Source organism: Artemia franciscana, chromosome 4 (genome assembly GCF_032884065.1).
Source record: "Artemia franciscana chromosome 4, ASM3288406v1, whole genome shotgun sequence".
Taxonomy (NCBI): Eukaryota; Metazoa; Arthropoda; class Branchiopoda; order Anostraca; family Artemiidae; genus Artemia; species Artemia franciscana.
In genome coordinates, this window is record NC_088866.1 from 18,847,301 (window position 1) to 18,867,897 (window position 20,597).

General features: G+C 37.5%; 1 protein-coding gene across 1 annotated transcript in view; it reads right to left on the reverse strand.

The window, feature by feature from the left end:
- LOC136026099 (TATA-binding protein-associated factor 172-like) overlaps positions 1 to 20,597 on the reverse strand; it is a 246,494-nt gene that overhangs the window by 97,319 nt on the left and 128,578 nt on the right. Inside the window, exons 28-30 of the mRNA XM_065702380.1 lie at positions 18,885 to 19,044; positions 13,855 to 13,991; positions 9,963 to 10,044 (exon numbers count right to left, since the gene is read on the reverse strand). Coding sequence (XP_065558452.1) covers positions 9,963 to 10,044; positions 13,855 to 13,991; positions 18,885 to 19,044 — 379 coding nt within the window. The remainder of the gene's footprint in view (positions 1 to 9,962; positions 10,045 to 13,854; positions 13,992 to 18,884; positions 19,045 to 20,597) is intronic.

Sequence of the window (20,597 nt, forward strand, 5' to 3'; positions counted from 1 at the left end):
TATTGGAGACTTTAGCAAGCGTCAGCTTAAGAAATAAAACCACCCCAAACTTAAGATTTATATGACTTTTCCAATAATTTCTTATAGCTCGTCTTATCCCCGTGAGATAATAAGCCGAAAGCTAGGGAGGAGATTAACCAAAGCTAAAGAAGAGCTGAAGAAGTAATTGTACATACTCTATAAATTATTTAGAAGATCTCTGACCAATAACTGTTGTTCGAAGCTATGGGGACCAGGGAATATTTGTTGTGCATTTTATATAAGTCAAAATCACTCTAGGCTTCCAACAATCAAAAATTACGCCGGCCTATGTCTACTTATTACTCCCTAGATTTGGTATCCAGTCTAGTGACCCTCCCTGGATAGAGAAATTTCTAAGTGAAGCCCGGAAATACTTCTTCAAAGAATATGGATGATGTCTTTGGGAAATATAATTTAACTTAGTACAGAACAAATTTCACAACTTTACTCAAAATTGAAAAATGACATGATAATTTATTAAACTGAACTAAGTCCGTTAAGTCACTTGCACAACGTCTCCCAGTTTATCAAACAGTTCGTGGTAACGAGCTGTAGTAAGGAGCGACCCGGCTCAATAGTAACCTAAAGTCTAAAAAATGAAATTTTAATGCCAATAGTTACATCAAAAGAACCGCATTTTAATGCTGATTTTAAATATATATGTTTCATCAAGATTTGCCTTACCCGTCAAAAGTTACGAGCCTGAGAAAATTTACCTCATTTTAGAAAATAGGGGGAAATACCCCCTAAAAGTCATACTATCTTAACGAAAATCACACCATCAGATTTAGCGTATCAGAGAACCTTATTGTAGAAGTTTCAAGCCCCTATCTACAACTATGTGGAATTTCGCATTTTTTGCAAGAAGATCACGGATGTGTGTTTGTTTTTTTGATTGTTTTTTTTTTTTTTTTTTTTTTTTTTCAGGGGTGATCGTATCGACTCAGTGGTCCTAGAATGTCACGAAAGGGCTCATTCTAACGGAAATGAAAAGTTCTAGTGCCTTTTTTAAGTGACCAAAAAAATGGAGGGCAGCTAGGCCCCCTCCCACGCTCATTTTCCCCCAAAGTCACCAGATCAAAATTCTGATAGCCATTTTATTCACCATAGTCAAAAACCTAATAACTATGTCTTTGGGGACGACTTACTCCCCCGCAGTTCCCGTGGGAGGGGATGCAAGTTACAAACTTTGACCTGTGTTTACATATAGTAATGGTTACTGGTATGTGTACACACGTTTTCAGGGGGATTTTTTTGGTTTGGGGTTAGAGCTGGGGGGGGGGTTACGTGGGAGGATCTTTCCATGGAGGAACTCCTCATGGGGGAAGACTTTCAATGGAGGGAGCGCAAGATTTTCTAGTATTATTAAAAAAAAACAATGCAAAAATAAATATGAAAAGTTTTTTTCTACTGACAGCGAGGAGGAGCATTAAAACTTAAAACGAATAGAAATTATTACGCATATGAGGGATTTACCTCCTCGTAATGCCTCGCTCTTTACGCTGAAGTATTTTTAGTAATTTCAACTATTTATTCTACGGCCTTTGTGATTCAGGGGTTATTCTTAAGGAATTGGGACACAATTTAAGCTTTAGTGTAAAGAGCGAGGTATCGATGAGGGGTGAGCCCCTTCATATACGCAATAAAAACATACGAATATAGAAGTTCGCTACGTAAGTTAATTCGTAAGTTACGTATATTTTTTACTCATGAAAACGTTCGTAAAAAATTAAAAGTTCTAGTTGCCTTTTTAAGTAATCAAAAAATTGGAGGGCAACTAGGCCTCCTCTCTCGCTCCTTTTTTCTCAAAATCTTCCGATTATCGTTTTAATTATTTATGCGCGGAGAGCCAAGATCAAAAAATTCATTAATTCAAAAACGTCCAGAAATAAAAAAAAAACAAGTTTTTTTAAATGAAAGTAAGGAGTGACATCAAAACAACGAACAGAAATTACTCCGTATATGAAAGGGGCTTTTCCTCCTCAACGCCCCGCTCTTTACGCTAAAGTTTTTTACTGTTTTAAAAGGTAGAGTTAAGAGAAAGAGTCTAACTTTAGCGTAAACAGCGGGGCGTTGAGGAGGAAAAGCCCCTTTCATATACGGAGTAATTTCTGTTCGTTTTAAGTTTTGATGTCGCTCCTTACTTTCATTTAAAAAAATTTTTTTTTGTTTAATTCACTAAATAAAGTCTAACACATACAAATGCGAAGATGTGATCTATGATGTGATGTACCTGCTATGTGCATAGCCGTGCCCCAGCTCAAATATAAGAAAAAACAAGAGCTAAGAGCTCATATGGCACTTCTGACGAGGCGAGAAGAGCTAAGAGCCAAGAGATCATATGGTATGAGCTCTAACAAAATTCTAAAAATCAATAGATTGATTTAAAAAGGAAAATAAGAGGCTTAATGCCGGAAAAAATTTAAAATACGAGCTCTGAGTCACAAAGTCCTTCTAAATATCAAAATTCATTAAGATCCGATCACCCACTCGTAAGTTATAAATACCATAATTTTTTCTAATTTTTCCTCTCCCTTTTGCCCCCCCAGATGGTCGAATCTGGGAAAACGACTTTATCAAGTCAAATTGTGCAGCTCCCTGACACGCCTATCAATTTTCATCGCCCTAGCACCTCCAGAAGCACCGAACTCGCCAAATCACTGAGCCCCTCCCCCCAACTCCCCCAAAGAGAGCGAATCCAGTACGATTCTGTCAATCACGTATCAAGGACATTTGTTTATTCTATCCACCAAGCTTCATCCCGATTCATACACTCCAAGTCTTTTTCCAAGATTTCCCCCTCCAAATCCCCCCAATGTCAAAAGATCTGGTCGGGATTTGAAATAAGAGCTCTGAGACATGAATTCCTTCTAAAAATCAAATTTCATTACGATCCGATCATCTATTCGTAAGATATAAATACCCCAATTTTCATGTTTTCCAAGAATTCCGGTTTCGCCCTCCAACTCCCCCGAATGTCACAGGATCTGGTCGGAATTTGAAATTAGAACTTTAAAGCACAAGATCCTTCTAAATATCAAATTTCATTAAGATCTGGTCACCCTTTCGTAAGTTACAAATACCTCAATTTTCAAAATTACCCCCCCCCCCAATTCCACCAAAGAGAGCAGATCTGGTCCAGTTATGTCAGTCACGTATCTTAGACAGGTTTCTATTCTTCCCATCCAGTTTCATCCTGATCTCACCGCTTTAAGTATTTTCGAAGATTTCCGGTCCCCCCAACTGCCCCCCCCAATTACGCTTGATCTGGTTGAAATTTAAAATAAGATATCGGAGTTACGAGGTCCTTCTAAATATGAAGTTTCATGAAGATCCGATCACTCCTTCGTAAGTTAAAAATACGTCATTTTTCTTATTTTCAGAATTACCCCCCCCCCCCCGGTAATTGAGCGGATCCGTTCCAATTATGTAAATCACGTATGCAAGACTTCTGCTTATTTTTCCAACCAAGTTTCATCCCAATCCCTCCAATCTAAGCGTTTTCCATCATTTTAGGTTTCCCCACCCCAAACTTCCCCCAATGTCACCAGATCTGGTCAGGATTTAAAATAAGAGCTTTGAGACACGATATCCTTCTAAATATCAAATTTCATGGAGATCCAATCACCCGTTCGTAAGTTAAAAATACCTCATTTTATCTATTTTTTCAGAATTAACCCCCCCCCAACTACCCCAAAGAGAGCGGATCCGTTCTGGTTATGTCAATCAAGTATCTAGGACTCGTGTTTTTTGTTTCCACCAAGTTTCAGCCCGATCCCTCCACTCTAAGTGTTTTCCAAGTTTTAGGTTTCCCCCTCCCAACTCCCCCCCCCCCCAATGTCACCAGATCCGGTCGGGTTTAAAATAAGAGCTTTGAGCCACGATATCCTTCTAAATATCAAATTTCATTGAGATCCGATCACCCGTTCGTAAGTTAAAAATACCTCATTTTTTTTAATTTTTCAGAAATACCCCCCCCCCCCCAACTACCCCAAAGAGAGCGGATCCGTTCCTTTTTTCAATCATCTATCAAGGACTTTTGTTTATTTCTCCCACCATGTTTCATCCCGATCCCTCCACTCTAAGTGTTTTCTAAGTTTTAGGTTCCCCCTCCCAACTCCCCGCCCCCATCACCAGATCCAGTCAGGATTTAAAATAAGAGCTCTAAGACACGATGCCCTTCTAAACATCAAATTTCATTGAGATCCGATCACCCGTTCGTAAGTTGAAAATACCTCATTTTTTTAATTTTTAAGAATTACTCCCCCCCCAACTACCCAAAGAGAGCGAATCAATTCCGATTATGTCAATCATGTATCTGGGACTTGCGCTTATTTTTCCCATGAAGTTTCCTCCCGATCCCTCCACTCTAAGTGTTTTCCAAGATTTTAGGTTTCCCCCCTCCAACTCCCCCCAATGTCATCAGATGCGGTCAGGATTTAAAATAAGAGCTCTGAGACACAATATCATTCCAAACATCAAATTGCATTAAGATCCAATCACCCGCTCATAAGTTAAAAATACCTCATTTTTTCTATTTTTTTCCGAATTAACCGGCCCCCACTTCCCCCCCCCAGATGGTCAAATCGGGGAAACGACTATTTTTAATTTAATCTGGTCCGGTCCCTGATACGCTTGCCAAATTTCATCGCCCTAGCTTACCTGGAAGTGCCTAAAGTAGCAAAACCAGGCCTTTAGGTTTTCCCCCTCCAACTCCCCCAATGTCATCAGATCCGGTCGGGATTTAAATAAGAGCTCTGAGACACAATATCATTCCAAACATCAAATTTCATTAAGATCCAATCACCCGCTGATAAGTTAAAAATACTTCATTTTTTCTATTTTTTTGCGAATTAACCGGGCACCCACTCCCCCCCCCCCAGATGGTCAAATCGGGAAAATTTAATTTGGTCCGGTCCCTGATACGCTTGCCAAATTTCATCGTCCTAGCTTACCTGGAAGTGCCTAAAGTAGCAAAACCGGGACCGACAGACAGACAGACAGACAGACAGACCGACAGAATTGGCGATTGCTATATGTCACTTGGTTAATACCAAGTGCCATAAAAAACCGAATCAAAGTGGAAAATTTGATCGAAGTCAGGTAATACCCCAGCCGCGACGCCCCTTCGCCCAATCTGCGTCACCCAGGACAGCTGACCCGGTTACCCCCCTAGGAACAGCTCTGGACATGTTTGATGTGTGCTACAGTAATATAAAAACATTTTATTTCCTCTCAGAGTAGCATAAAAAAAAAAGACTTTGTCGACAAAGAATTCACAATTTCTGTTTTATCAAAATTGCATTATCTCCAGCTAGGAACCAAGCTTTGATTTAAATACTTATTTGCTATACCAGGTTTTGACGTTAATCCATTTTATTATATTTAATTGGGAACATTTGCAGAATTGCACGGTATCACCTTTTTTATTTATCCTCGGTTAAAACACGCAATCAGTCAACAATCGCCAAATAGCATGAAAACTATAATCTACAATTACTCAAAATTGTCAGCAAAAACATTTAAAAAATCAGCACATAAAAACCGCGGGAAATATAGCAAAACGGATTGTATTTTTAAATTCAACTTGCGAAAGTGAGGTAGAAAACTCTTCAGAACGCCAAACTTTTATAAACACAATAAAAACAGCAAAATATAAAAACAAGATTATGCAAAGACTGTAGACAATGGGAAAGATTCTGATTAAGTACATTCGAAGTCAGGATAAAAATTTTTATTAGGAGCACATATTCTAGATTTCGGAACAAGAATACAATTAAATTTGTTGACCAGCGTTATCTTGGGAACCTCAAGTCTAAATTTTGCTACAAACGTTAAAATACACACAATTCTTGAATATGAATTTTACCGCTCGTGAATATAAACAAGAGCTAAGAGCTCATATGGCAGTTGTGACGAGGCAAGAAGAGCTAAGAGCCAAGAGATCATATGGTATGAGCTCTAATAAAATTCGAAGAATCAATAGATTGATTTAAAAGGAAAATCAGAGGCTTAATGCCGGTCGGGATTTAAAATAAGAGCTCTGAGACACGATGTCCTTCTAAATATCAAAATTCAGTAAGATCCGATCATCCACTCGTAAGTTATAAATACCTAATTTTTTCTAATTTTTCCTCTCCCTTTAGCCCCCCAGATGGTCGAATCTGGGAAAACGACTTTATCAAGTCAATTTGTGCAGCTCCTTGACACGCCTACCAATTTTCATCGTCCTAGCACGTCCAGAAGCACCAAACTCGCCAAATCACTGAATCCCTCCCCCCAACTCCCCCAAGAGAGCGAATCCGGTACGATTACGTCAATCACGTATCAAGGACATTTGCTTATTCTATCCACTAAGCTTCATCCCGATTCCTCCAATCCAAGTGTTTTCCAAGATTTCCCCCTCCAAATCCCCCCAATGTCAAAAGATCTGGTCGGGATTTGAAATAAGAGCTCTGGGACACGGATTCCTTCTAAATATCAAATTTCATTAAGATCCGATCACCTATTCGTAAGATAAAAATATCCCGATTTTCACGTTTTCCAAGAATTCCGGCTTCCCCCTCCAACTCCCCCCAATGTCAAAGGTTCTTGTCGGAGTTTAAAATTAGAGCTTTAAAGCACAAGATCCTTCTAAATGTCAAATTTCTTTAAGATCTGGTCACCCTTTCGTAAGTTACAAATACCTCATTTTTCCTAATTACACCCCCCCCCCCCCCACACCACCAAAGAGAGCAGATCCGGTCCGGTTATGTCAGTCACGTATCTTAAGACAGGTTTTTATTCTTCCCATCCAGTTTCATCCTGATCTCTCCGTTTTAAGTATTTTCTAAGATTCCCACCCCCAAATGCCCTCCCCCAATGACGCTGGATCCGGTAGAAATTTAAAACAAGAGATCTGAGCTACGGGGTCCTTCTAAATATGAAGTTTCATGAAGATCCAATCACTCCTTCGTAAGTTAAAAATACGTCATTTTTTTTTATTTTTCAGAATTAACCCCTCCCCAATAGAGCGGATCCGTTCCAATTATGTAAATAACGTTTCTAATACCTCTACTTATTTTTCGCACCAAGTTTCATCCCGATCCCTCCAATCTAAGCGTTTTCCATGATTTTAGGTTCCCCCACCCCAAACTCCCCCCCCCAATGTCACCAGATCCGGCCGGGATTTAAAATAAGAGCTTTGAGACACGACATGTCTCAAGATCCGATCACCCACTCGTAAGTTAAAAATACCCCATGTTTCCTAGTTTTTCCTCTACCTTCAGCCCCCCACATGGTCGAATCGGGGGAAACAACTTTATTAAGACAATTTGTGCGGGTCCCTGACACGCCTACCAATTTTGATCGTCCTAGCACATCCAGAAGCAACAAACTCGCCAAAGTGCTGGACCCCCCTAACTCCCCCAAAGAGAGCGGATCCAGTCCGGTTATGTCAATAACGTATCTACGACATTTGTCTATTCTACCCACTACGTTTCATCCTGATCTCTCCAATCTAAGCGTTTTCCAAGATTTTCGGTTGCCCCCTCCATTTCCCCCCAGTGTCACCAGATCTGATCGGGATTCCAAATAAGAGGTCTGAGACACAAGTTCCGTCTAAATATAAAATTTCATTAATATCCGGTCACCCATTCTTAAGCTAAAAATACCTCAATTTTTCTATTTTTTTTCGAATTAACACCCCCCAACTCCCCCAAAGAGACTGGATCCGTTCATTTATGTTAATATACGTATCTAGACATGTTCTTATTCTTCTCATCAAGTTTCATCCCGATCTCTCCACTCTAACCTCCACCTAGATTTCCGGTTTCCAAGATTTCTGTTTTCCCCCTCCAGCCCCTATATCCCTAGATCCCATTCTAATTGAAAATACAACATCTGAGACATAGGATCTTTCTATATATCAAGTTTTATTAAGATCCGATCACCCATTCGTAAGATAAAGATACCTCAATTTCCTCGTTTTTCAAGATTTCCGGTTTCCCCCTCCAACTCCCCCCAATGTCACCAGATCTGGTCGGGATTTAAAATAGGAGCTCAGAAGCACAAAATCCTTCTAAACACCAAATTTCATTAAGATCTGGTCACCTGCACATATGTTACAAATACCTCCTTTTTTCTAATTTTTCCGAATTACCCTCCCCCAACTCCCCCAAAGAGAGCACCCAGTCCAGTTATGTCAATCACAAACCTTGGACTTATGCCTATTCTTCCCATCAAGTTTCATCCTGATCTCTCCACTCTAAGCCTTTTCTAAGATTTCCCGTCCCCCTCCAACTCCCTCCAATGACGCTGGATCTGTTCGGGATTTAAAATAAGAGATCTGAGTTACGAGGTCCTTCTAAATATGAAATTTCACCAAGATCCGATCACTCTTTCGTAAGTTAAACATACCTCATTTTTCTAATTTTTCAGAATTAACCGTCCTCCTAACTCACAAAAAGAGAGCGGATCCGTTCCGGTTATGTCAATCACGTATCCAGGACTTGTGCTCATTTTTCCCACCGAATTTCATCCCGATCCCTCCACTCTAAGCGTTTCCCAAGATTTTAGATTTCCCCCTCCAACTCCCCCCCCAATGTCACCGGATCCGGTCGGGAGTTAAAACAAGAGCTCTGAAACACGGTATCCTTCTAAATATCAAATTTCATTAAGATCCGATCACCCGTTCTTAAGTTAAAAAACCTAATTTTTTCTCTTTTTTCCAAATTAACCATTCCCCCACTCCCCCCCCCCCAAGATGGTGTCGAAACGGGGAAAGGACTATTTCTAACTTAATCTGGTCTGGTCTCTGATACGCCTGTCAAATCTCATCGTCCTAGCTTATCTGGAAGTGCTTAAACAGCAAAACCGAGACCGACAGACAGATGGACAGATCGACAGAATTTGCGATTGCTATATGTCACTTGGTGAATACCAAGTGCTATAGAAAACAAATAAAATGATAAAAAAAAACCTTAAGAATACTAATTAAAGATACCCATCCAAAAATCTATTTATAAAAAATACTTTGTCAAGATCTTTAACAAGGAAAATAATGTGAAATAACGATTCAAGAATGGCCATGAATTCTTACGCCCATAAAGGAGAAACACAATATGTTATAAGCTTATCACAGGCAGCCCAATAGCGCTGCACAAGAAAAGAGCGATGTGGGCACAATGTATTATTATTTTTTTTTTTTTTTTTTTTTTTTTTTTTTTTTTTTTTGTTCATTTTACTCCAGGGCACTTTGTATAGAAGGAGTTGTCGTAGAAACTTCGAAATGGACTTATTCGATTGAAAATCCGAAGTTCTAGTGCCCTATTGAATAGTCGAAAGTGGTTGGAGGGCAGCCCCCCCCCACCCAAGCACATCATTTCTCCAAACACATCCGATCATATTTTGAGATAGCTATTTTGTTCAGCGTAGTTGAAAGGTCCAGCAATTATATCTTTGACGATAACAACCCCCTACAGAGCTCTCAGGGTAAGGTTGTAATTTACACCCCGGGGCATATTAGGTATTTATGGAAAGGGTGGTCGAACAAACATGGAAGTGGGCTCATTGGATTGGAAATAAGAAGTTCTAGTACTCTTTTCAAAATTTTGAGATAGCTACTTGTTCAAAAACAGTCCAAAGATCACATAACATGGCCCTTGGGGTTATTACAACCCTCAGAAGCAGTCCTCTTAATTTGAAGTAGGTATTGTTGGTTTTAATATACCAACACATGAACCGTTTTTCTTCTTTCAGAGGGCTCGCTGAGGAGCCCTCTTATTTTGAAGCAGGTATCGTTAGTTTTAATATACCAACGCGTAAGCCATTCCGACACATAAAAGTGGGAAAGGTGGTTAGATTAATATGACATAAAATCATATCTAATCGAAACGATAGTGTTGCCCAAATAAAAAGGAACTGCAAGTCATTAGAAGAAGAAACAGAAAACAAAAACTTACCTCATTCGTTCCCATTGTTTCAATACTTGCGTTTTCAGGTGTAATAACCGAATTGATATTGGCCAATTTGAACTTCTGAAGCCTAAAAATAAGAAATAATATATAATCATAATATAACCATGATTTAATGATATAGTAATTAATATACAACAACAATATATAAGTAAGAATAGTGACAGAACCACTTGTATCTGAGGTATTAAAGGTATTATCGAGACAGAACTTGTTGATGAGGTGCAAAAAGTTACTCTTTACGAGGGAATGAATCAAGGGAAGGGTTCGAAACCGAGTCTGCAACCATAGCGATTATTATATTTGAAAAGAGCGCTGAAAGGCACATCGAAAGGCGTGTTCATATTTACCTAGCGAATTAATACAAAAGTACTTGAATTTAACCAGGGATTCAACCCCCAAAATTATACCTTTTTGGCTAGATTTATGGTAGGCATATACACTTTCCCAGATTTAAGGAACAAGTTAATCAGTGGCATATTGTCGAATTCTACTTGCATAGGGGGATTTTGCCATTTGATGCGTTTGTGGCGATTTATGTTCGTTTAAGTTTGACTTGATTACTTATTGAAATTTCTTTTGGTTTTTGGGCTTCATTTATTCATTGATAGTAATTTCTGTTTTTTTACGCTTGAATTCTTATTTGACTTTATTTCTTCTCGTCATTGATTTAATATTTTTTTTTACTTTTCTTTGAAAAACTTCTTTGGTGAAAAACTTCTTTTTTAATTAATCTCCCGAAAATCGTCTTCTAATGATCCGAATGTGTTTGGATTGGACAGACTGTTCTTTATAAGGACTCGTTCTTTGATGAAGTAACTACGGTCTTGATTAGCTTTTCACACTCAGGCTGCAAAGCTCCAATGTAAATATTTACAAATTGAAACAAGACTGAAGGCGGTCTTTTGGTGAGCAGAATTAAGGCATTGAAGTTTGGTGAGCAGCAAGTCACCTCCCATCTGCGAGTTTAAGCAGTCATTTCAAGATTGTTAGGATTGTTTTATTCCATGAGCTTTGAAAAACGTATTTGCTGGCCACAATCATCACAGACAAAGGCCAGACCATCCACCTGGATCAAAGATAGATTTTCACTAACGAAAAACTCTCTTAATTGTAGGAAAACACAATTACCAGAAAGATTGGTAGATTCAAGTTTGATCATCCTGAATAAATCCGTCCTCATTTTCCCATCATCCTTCGAAGGGTAATTTACGTAAACACAGAAGTATTCATCCAGGGTGTTGACAGTAAACCCATCTAGTAGTAAACTTAAGAATGTGTAATAAAACTTTATAACTATCCGAAAATTGTCATCCTTGTATAGAATTTTCTGTGTAATGTAATTCAGCTTGTTCTAAGAGGCTCTATTTCTTATACTACATTCCAATCTTATGCTATTACTGTCAGTATTTGACTAGGTCCTAGTGGAAAAAGGCAATATTATGTTCCATGAAAAAAGAAGCAAGCTGTATATCCTCACTCTTGACAGCATTCTTGTAAACTCTTTCCTTGCCATTACTACCCGCGAATGCCTTTACACACCGTTTTTTTCCACAACGATAACATCCTTCTTATGACCAATTCCACAGCAAGTTTTTTACGTCAATTCCGCTAAAAGCCAAAAGCCAAAGATTGTGCAAAATGCTCGGCAAAAGCATTGTATGGAGCCTCAGCGACTTCTTTCAACCATCCTTGAAATTCCTTCTCATTCGTCCTAAACTTCGCAAGCTTCAATATCTTGCCCAATGCTATCTTTCTCTTTGTATCGTTTTTCTGTGGAGACAATGGTGCCATCATAAATTTCTTCGTTGAGAAAAGGCAAACAACTTAAAGCGAAAGTAATTTTAGCAATCTATTAAAGAGGTCTAACCCAATAGGTTAGCTCATCATGAGGAAATTAAGTAGTCCCAAAAATGTTTCACGAGTACTTCAATAAGGACTGTCAATGTACAACTATACCTTCAAAAAAAGGTTACATGGAAACAATGAGAATAATGTTAACTTGAATAATGTTCAAGTTAAAAAGAGAACACATAATTCTCACATTTTTGGATCCTAGTTGTCCAAAAAAGTGCCACATAGCCAGAATTCTTAAAAAGTTAACCGTGACTTTTAAATTCAAACCAACGTTATTGTTTCCTTTTTTAGCTATCTTCACTGTTCCTTTTATGTTTGGATATATTGTATTGTTTTCCTACACCGTCTTAGATTATGCTGTCTTAGGAAGGATTATGCGTCGATGATTTTGCTTCTGAATAATACTAAGTTCCATATAGTTATGCAACATCTTGCATTACTAAGTACGCCTGATTAACTTTTTACAATAGCGCTTTAGCACTTATAGCTAAAAAATAATCACTTTCAAATAAAAATCACGAAATATTTTGCTCTGACGTTTATATGAACTTCAATTTTCTATATCTCTTAGCTCCTAAGAACTTCAAACCGAAAATGTAGGTATCAAGTTTAGCCTAACCTAACGTATCTTATCAACCACCTTTGAACAAGAGCTTCTTTACCGGCATTCAGAAAGCTATGAAAAGCTTAACTTCAGAAAGCTAGACCATAACACTTCATACATTTATGCTTAATTTGGTAAAATCGTGAACATAAAATAGTGTTATTAGACAAAAGGGCAGAATAACTGAAATTAATTAAGGCTATAACAAAAGGTACAAATGGATACAGAGGACGAGAAAAAAAAGAGAACATTAATGGTGATTCCCGTAAACAAAGGGACCTTCTTTGATGTTCAAGCCAACGGACTTAACATTTCCCGTATAAGGTTTTCAGCCAAGGCGATTCCAATTGTAAACATTTTTTTTTTTTTTTTTTTTTTGATCCGAAACTGTTTTAAAGGGTTTCAGGCTTTTTTGGTTACTATGAGCCGTGGTTCATCCGTAACTAGCTTGCAGCTACCACTGAAACCATGATGATTTAACAAATTACATTGCAAAGCCACCAATGAGCCTGTATCAAAAGACCTCTTAGGTCAGCTGCCTAAATAGCAAGGACCACATTAAACACGTTCTCTTGATTTGTTTTCATCTGAATGACTTGCCTTGTTTTTCTTCAGGACTGGTTGAACTTCCTTGAAGTGATGATTCCAGGAATGATTTAATCTTGGTTTTAATAGTCAAGTATTTTATTGTAAGTCTCATTTTATATTTATCTGTGCTTTGCGGATAACAACTCTTAGATATAAAACCGAAATATTCATTTAGAAAAATTTTCATTATCTTATTTCTTATTGTTTGTATTATGGAAAAACAGTGTGGCCTTCGTCGTATTTACAAGAACAAGGCAAGAAAATAGCGAGACCAAGTAAAGAGAATCGCTGTTGACAGCCTTTATGCTGGTTTACTTGATATTCCTTATCAGTTGCTTCTTTAAGAAATGAATATCTTATTTTAGGTCGTCGCCCGTCACTGGGTTTCGAGATCCAGATTGGCTCTTCCACTATTTATACTTCTACATCGCTTAAGTCCCTAGGGTTCCAATCCGGTATATCAGACCACGCATTACGCAAGTCTTAGGGAATTTTCTCCAGAGTGAAGGGTAGTTTTGATAAGAAAACGCTTGTCACCTCTATAACGTCTTTTTTCCTCCTCATGTTTTCTTCGAGGTTTTTCCCAAACACGGAAGCTTTTTCCGTTTAAAAACGAAGCAAATTCATTCAATGTTTGTTACTTTTTTTGCCTTTGAGAGAAAGGGGATTTGATATATGACATAGATTCAACATGTGATATTTGAAAATTTCTTTATTTGACGTTAAAATCAAGAGAAAACGCACATCGCTGATGAATTCTGGTTTCTTTTTACCAGTAAATGCGACTCTGGTGTGGTTCGGATATTCGTTTATTTGAATGAGATTACTTACCCCATTATTCTTTCTTCGAGTGTGCCTTTGGTGATAAGGCGATAAACATTGACCACTCTTTTTTGACCAATTCTATGGGCTCGATCCATTGCCTGTAGATCTTTCTGTGGATTCCAGTCATGTTCAACAAAAATCACCTAGAAGAGGTTGTTCCTTTTTTATGAACTCTCAGTAGGTTCTCTAAGAAATTTGGCCTGTAATCTTCAAACGTTTAATGTGTATTTAAATATTCCATAAAATAAGTGAAAAACGGAAATTTTGAAAAGAACAAGAAAAGAACAATGAAAACATCAACGTTTTATAGAAAGAACCGTATAAGTTTAAAAATTTATCATTTAATAATTTAACAATTAATGATTGATTTAACTAACTGATTTAATTTATTAGTTTTTTTTACTCATCAGTTGATTAATTTAATGTCGTTAATTTAACTCAGTCATTTTCTAGTTTAAGAAGGAAGAAAAATAAATAAAAATAAAACCAACAATAAAAATATATCAGAAATCAGGTCATGATACACATAGAATGAATATGTGTTATTAGTTCCCCGCTTGATAAAATGTATGAAATATTTTACATGCATCATTACTGTTTTCATATGACACTAAATAGCCCATTTTACACCTACATGTGGTACGCTCAAAATAAGACAATTTTGGCACATAGTTAAATTATCAATGTTTAAAACATGCTTTGAGCAAATTTGTACATTTCTCGTTCTTTCTTTAGATTCATAGCCCCATCAATAAGGATGATCTGCAACTAGTATGTGGGTTATTCTCCTTCTTAACACAATTACCATCTATCTATTAACACAGTATGTCATCTATATAAGACTATTCCAAGAATGAGACAATTGTGCCTCCTCTGAGCAAGCCATATCCACAAGAAATGCTTTTCTATGATGCGAGTACTGAGAGAGTTCAAACAACATCTTTTATAAAGCAATTGCTCGAATATTTTTTTCCTTTTTTTTTGTAGTTTTGATGGTATAACAAATAGTGTCTAAAACAAAAGTCTTAAATTGTCTCGTATTTTCTTAGGACGAGGAATGTTGCTTGGCATTCCTTCTCTTTTATTCATTGTTTGTTGATTGACCTTTTGTGTTTTATTCATGTTTAGGACCGATAAAAAAAAATAATATAATCCCACTTTTTCTGGTCGGCCCAATATCGTACCAAGAAATGGCTTAAGTTAAGACTTTAGGTCTCTGGTTATGTAGGTCTCTCCAACAAATACATATACTACTCAGTGCTATGCGATAAAATTTGCATTATCATATTTTTTGTTTAATTTGAAGACAAAAAAATCATGAGACAACAAAAAGTGTTGCAGCTAACCTAAATGTTGCAGGAGTAACACTCTGACCAGGGATCCGAGGAAGGGATTTACAAATGTTATATTGGCTGCATATATTATATGTAGCGGATTGAACCTTATCCGTATTAATCGTTGGCCAAATTACGGATTAAATCTTAAAATATTTTCTTCCTCACGTATCTTCCTCCCTATGTATCTATCCCTAACTTTTCATAATCATATTTCTGCAGTTACTTTTTCCTATACTAATTACGAAACTACACCATTGTAATGAATTTTTATCTGTGAGGGCTGCTTAGTCGATTAAAAATTTCTTATCCTCACTCGTTTTGGAAACAAAAGAAATGTAGACAAATTACTCGGTTAGCCTAAGCTGCACATCAGAAAGCAATAATATGTACACCAACTAGGAAAGTTAGCAAGCCCTTCATCAACATAGACGAGCACGATATGACAACCGAACGTTATGTTCAAGTCTCTATATTGCCTCAGACTTTTAATCCGAATTCTTTCTTTCAATGTGTACATTAAAGGTGAAGCTGTCAACCACTCGAAACCGTTTAAATAGCCATTTACAATCCCAAAACTTCCACTATAATCTTGTCGAACCTAGTTGGTTCTACAATACTATCGGTTAAGCCTCGTCTTGATTGACATCTTTCAGCAGATTGGATAGCCAATCAAAGTCTTTGAAATTTGAAAAGATTGTCCAATCGTACTGTCTGTACAGTTAAAGCTGGTTGCCCAAATATGATCTACCGACAAACAATGGTGCAGACAGGATAGATGATGTCAATCAAGACGAAGCTTGATCGAAGCAACGAATACTAAAGATAGACACTGCTAGAAATATAAGAAGGATACATCAGGCAGAAAGAGTACGTAACCCTCAAAACGACTATCGTCTAACAATAAATCGTTAATCAAAGCTCTTTCAACTGTCTCTAATTCTGTTTCCCCGATTTTTCTGAAAGAAATACTTCTAAGCATTAAATTCATTAAGATCCTATCACCCACTCGTAAGTTATAAATAGCTAATTTTTTCTAATTTTTCCTCTCCCTTTTAGCCCCCCAGATGGTCGAATCTGGGAAAACGACTTTATCAAGTCAATTTGTTTATTGCTGAAGTTTCTAACCAATTAACCAAGAGGACGATCGCACTCTAAGTGCCTGTTTTGCTTGTACCTTTCTCTTCATAGAGGATATGAAATCAAATATTTCGTACCCTCAAAAACATCCAAAGAAAATAGCAAGTATAACAACTAGCAAAAGATGCCAACCCCTCATCGAAATGATGACCAAGGCATAAGAGCCATTTGTTATTTACAAGTCCCTCCTTCCAAATTTCTTTAGAATGTATCAAAACACTAAAGTTGTCAACCCCTCATAATTTTTAAAATGGTATATCGCTTGAACACATTTTTGTAAGAAACAAAATCTGGTTCAAAAGCTGATTTTCTTGCCCCAGGCCAAATTCTTTATTAGTAAGCGGTTAGGTTTGGTTTTGATTGTCAATCGAGAGTCAATGCTAATAATACAATTGAAAATTTAGACGCGTATAAAATTAGAAGAGTTAATTTTAATGAAATTGTGAATAACCCGGTACGACGAGATCTAAATAAAAACAAGAGCTAAGAGCTCATATGGCACTTGTGACGAGGCAAGAAGAGCTAAGAGCCAGGAGCTCATATGGTTTGAGCTCTAAAAAAATTCTAACAATCAATAGATTGATGTAAAAGGAAAATCAGAGGCTTAATACCGGTCAGGATTTAAAATAAGAGCTCTGATTCACGATGTCCTTCTAAATATCAAAATTCAGTAAGATCCGATCACCCACTCGTAAGTTATAAATGCCTCATTTTTTCTAATTTTTCAGAATTAACCCCCCCCCCAACTACCCCAAAGCGAGCGGATCCGTTCCGGTTATGTCAATCATGTATCTAGGACTTGTGCTTATTTTTCCCCCGATCCCTCCACTCTAAGTGTTTTCCAAGATTTTAGGTTTCCCCCTCCCAACTTCCCCCCATGTCACCAGATCCGGTCGGGATTTTAAATAAGAGCTCTGAGTCACGATGTCCTTCTAAATATCCAAATTCAGTGAGACCCGATCACCCACTCGTAAGTTATAAATACCTCATTTTTTCTAATTTTTCAGAATTAACCCCCCCAACAACCCCAAAGAGAGCGGACCCGTTCTGGTTATGTCAATCATGTATCTAGGACTTGTGCTTATTTTTCCCACCAAGTTTCATCCCAATCCCTCCACTCTAAGTGTTTTCCAAGATTTTAGGTCTCCCCGTCCCAACTTCCCCCCAATGTCACCAGATCCGGTCGGGATTTAAAATAAGAGCTCTGAGTCACGATGTCCTTCTAAATAGTAAAATTCAGTAAGATCCAATCACCCACTCTTAAGTTATAAATACCTCATTTTTTTTAATTTTTCAGAATTAACCCCCCCCCCCCTCCAACTACCCCAAAGAGAGCAGATCCGTTCCGGTTATGTCAATCATGTATCTAGGACTTGTGCTTATTTTTTCCACCAAGTTTCATCCCGATCCCTCCACTCTAAGTGTTTTCCAAGATTTTAGGTTTTCCCCTTCCAAATCCCCCCCCCAATGTCGCCAGATCCAGTCGGGATTTAAAATAACAGCTCTGAGACACGATATCCTTCCAAACATCAAATTTCATTAAGATCTGATAAACCGTTCGTAAGTTAAAAATACTTCAATTTTTCTATTTTTTCCGAATTAACGGGCCCCCCACTCCCTCCCAGATGGCCAAATTGGGAAAACAACTATTTTTAATTTAATCTGGTCCGGTCCCTGATACGCCTGCCAAATTTCATCGTCCTAGCTTACCTGGAAGTGCCTAAAGTGGAAAAACCGGGACCGACAGACAGACAGACCAACAGAATTTGCGATTGCTATATATCACTTGGTTAATACCAAGTGCCATAATTACGGAGAAGATTTTGAAAAAATAATTAATAGTGTATTTGTGGAGGAAGTGGGACTTATGGATTACGGAGCACGGTGGGGGAGGTCATTCCGATCGTGCACCTGATCGTACAGGGACTAAATTCTTTGTTTGATGGTATCGAGTTGCTATGTAGGAATTCACGTCCTGCAGTAATTGTCCTGTGTGAAACATTTTTGAGCAATGAAAATTAGCTGCTTATGGATATTCTAGGATATAGGTCTATGGTTTTGAATATTATTATTCAAAACCATATATTATTCGATAATACAAGTATTATTGTCAGTAATTCAGTGCCTATTTGGTCTTAATAGAGTCAAGATTCAAAATACAGACAACCTATAGGACAGGTGCATCGCCATATAAGAGATAAAAATATGACAGAACGAACGACTTGGCTGTCTAGTTGCAACTACTTGATCCAGACAGAGAGGGCCTTCTTGAAAAATGAAAAATTGGTTGATATTTTTCCTTATTTAAATTTTTATCAACAGGTTTCCTATTACTAAGGGCTACCAGAATATAATAAAAACTTAATAGACGAATTGCAGTCTGCCTCTTCTATAAAAACAAACAAACAAAAAAACAAAAAAAAAACATGGTGCACAATTTGTTTTGGTTCGACCCCTTTAATTATGAAGAGTAGCAACTTCTTCCTAGAAGTCCCTAGAATGATTCCCTGTGAGTCACAAGCTTAGATACTTTAAAAAAAACATTGTGTAATTAACACTTACAGTGTCAGCTCCTGTTAGATTCAATCCGAGACCACCCACTTGTGTTGTCAGCAGCAAAACATCAATGGATGGATCCCCATTGAATCGATTGACTAAGGATTGACGCTGATTGGCTGGGACATTACCGTCGAGACGAAGATAGGTCAGTGACATGTGTTTCCTGTAAGCAGTTAAATATATATCATTTATGATACACAAACAGATGCAACGCTTTGAGTGGAGGTCAAAAATTCGAAACAGTGCTTATTTGAGCGTTTTTTTCCATGGGAGGCAGAGTCTATAAAACTTGCCTAAGAGGCCCTTCCCCCCACATCTGGGTCCAAGCATGGTCATTATTATACTAATGGCTAGGAAAGTGATCATGGAAATATATGTATATAAAGTTTCAAGAGCGATATACTGAAAAAAAATTTTTAAAATCAACTCTATTAAAATTATGTTATAAACTCTTTAAAAATTATATTAAAAAAGAAGAAGAAAAAACCCGAACAAAAACAGAAACCAAGAAATTTTTATTAAAAGCACTTGAATATTTTTACATAGGCGTTTCACGTTTATATTCGGTTGATTTTAAATAAACTATTTATCTAATTATTTGCTGAGAAGTTATTACGTAAGTAACCTATATTTTGCAACATATTCTGACTGAAAACTTTCATCACATATTTAGTTTCTGATGAAAATAAAAAGATTAGGTTCTAAATCAAGGGAAATACGTTATATCAGATGTTTTCTAATTTTGAATATTCAATAGATTCGGCGGAATAGTTAAAACTACTACTACTACTACCACTGACAACTCACTGCAGCACCAAGCCACCTTAGGCAAACACAGCTACGCATGCACGTCCTCTATCCCAATCTATCCAAAGCCTCCATTCTTTACAACCTCCCAGGAAGTCCCCTTTTCTCTTAGATCTTTCCTTACGACATCCTTACACCCGAACCGGGGACGACCTGATTTTTGTTTTGCCCTAGGCGGTTGGTCGAGAAGGACAATCTTTGGCACTTTGTTAGCATTAATCCATAAAACTCACCATAGCCATCTCAACTTTTCTCTCACTATGTCCTAGAAAGCGGGATTGAACAACGCTTTTCGCACAGCCTACTGTTTGATATACGGTCAGTCAGTTGAGTACCCAAAACATCCGTAGGCATTTTCTCTAGAAAACATCTAGCAAATCTTCTTCCGTTTTTACGGAGGGCCGACGCTTCAGAACCATACTTGACCACTGTCATCATTGTAGCTTAGAATATACTAATCTTTGCTTGGGGACCTATCTTCCTATCCTTCTAAACTTTTTTCAACTGTGAAAAATCACCCTGGGCCTTGGCTATTCTACTTTTAACATCTTAACTGCAATCACCGTCTTTACTAATAATACTGAAGCTGTCCACTTGATCAATCTTCTAGTTACCCAACATCACCTTTTCATCATCGCTTATTCCTAGCCTTGGCAACTTAGTCTTCTAAACATTAATTTTCAAACCTTTTCTATCGCCCTGAACTCGCAAAATCTCTAAAAGTTCATCCATTTTGCTCGCGCTTTCATCTAGAATGCTTAGATCGTCAGCAATAGTTGCAACTGGTTTGACATATTCTTTATTTTTACTTTTCTTCCTTACTTTAGAGGAAGCTCCTGGCGAGCAAGCTACTGCATTTCAATCTGCATTAATAGTTACGAAAACTTTTAAAGTACATATTCCCTCTGA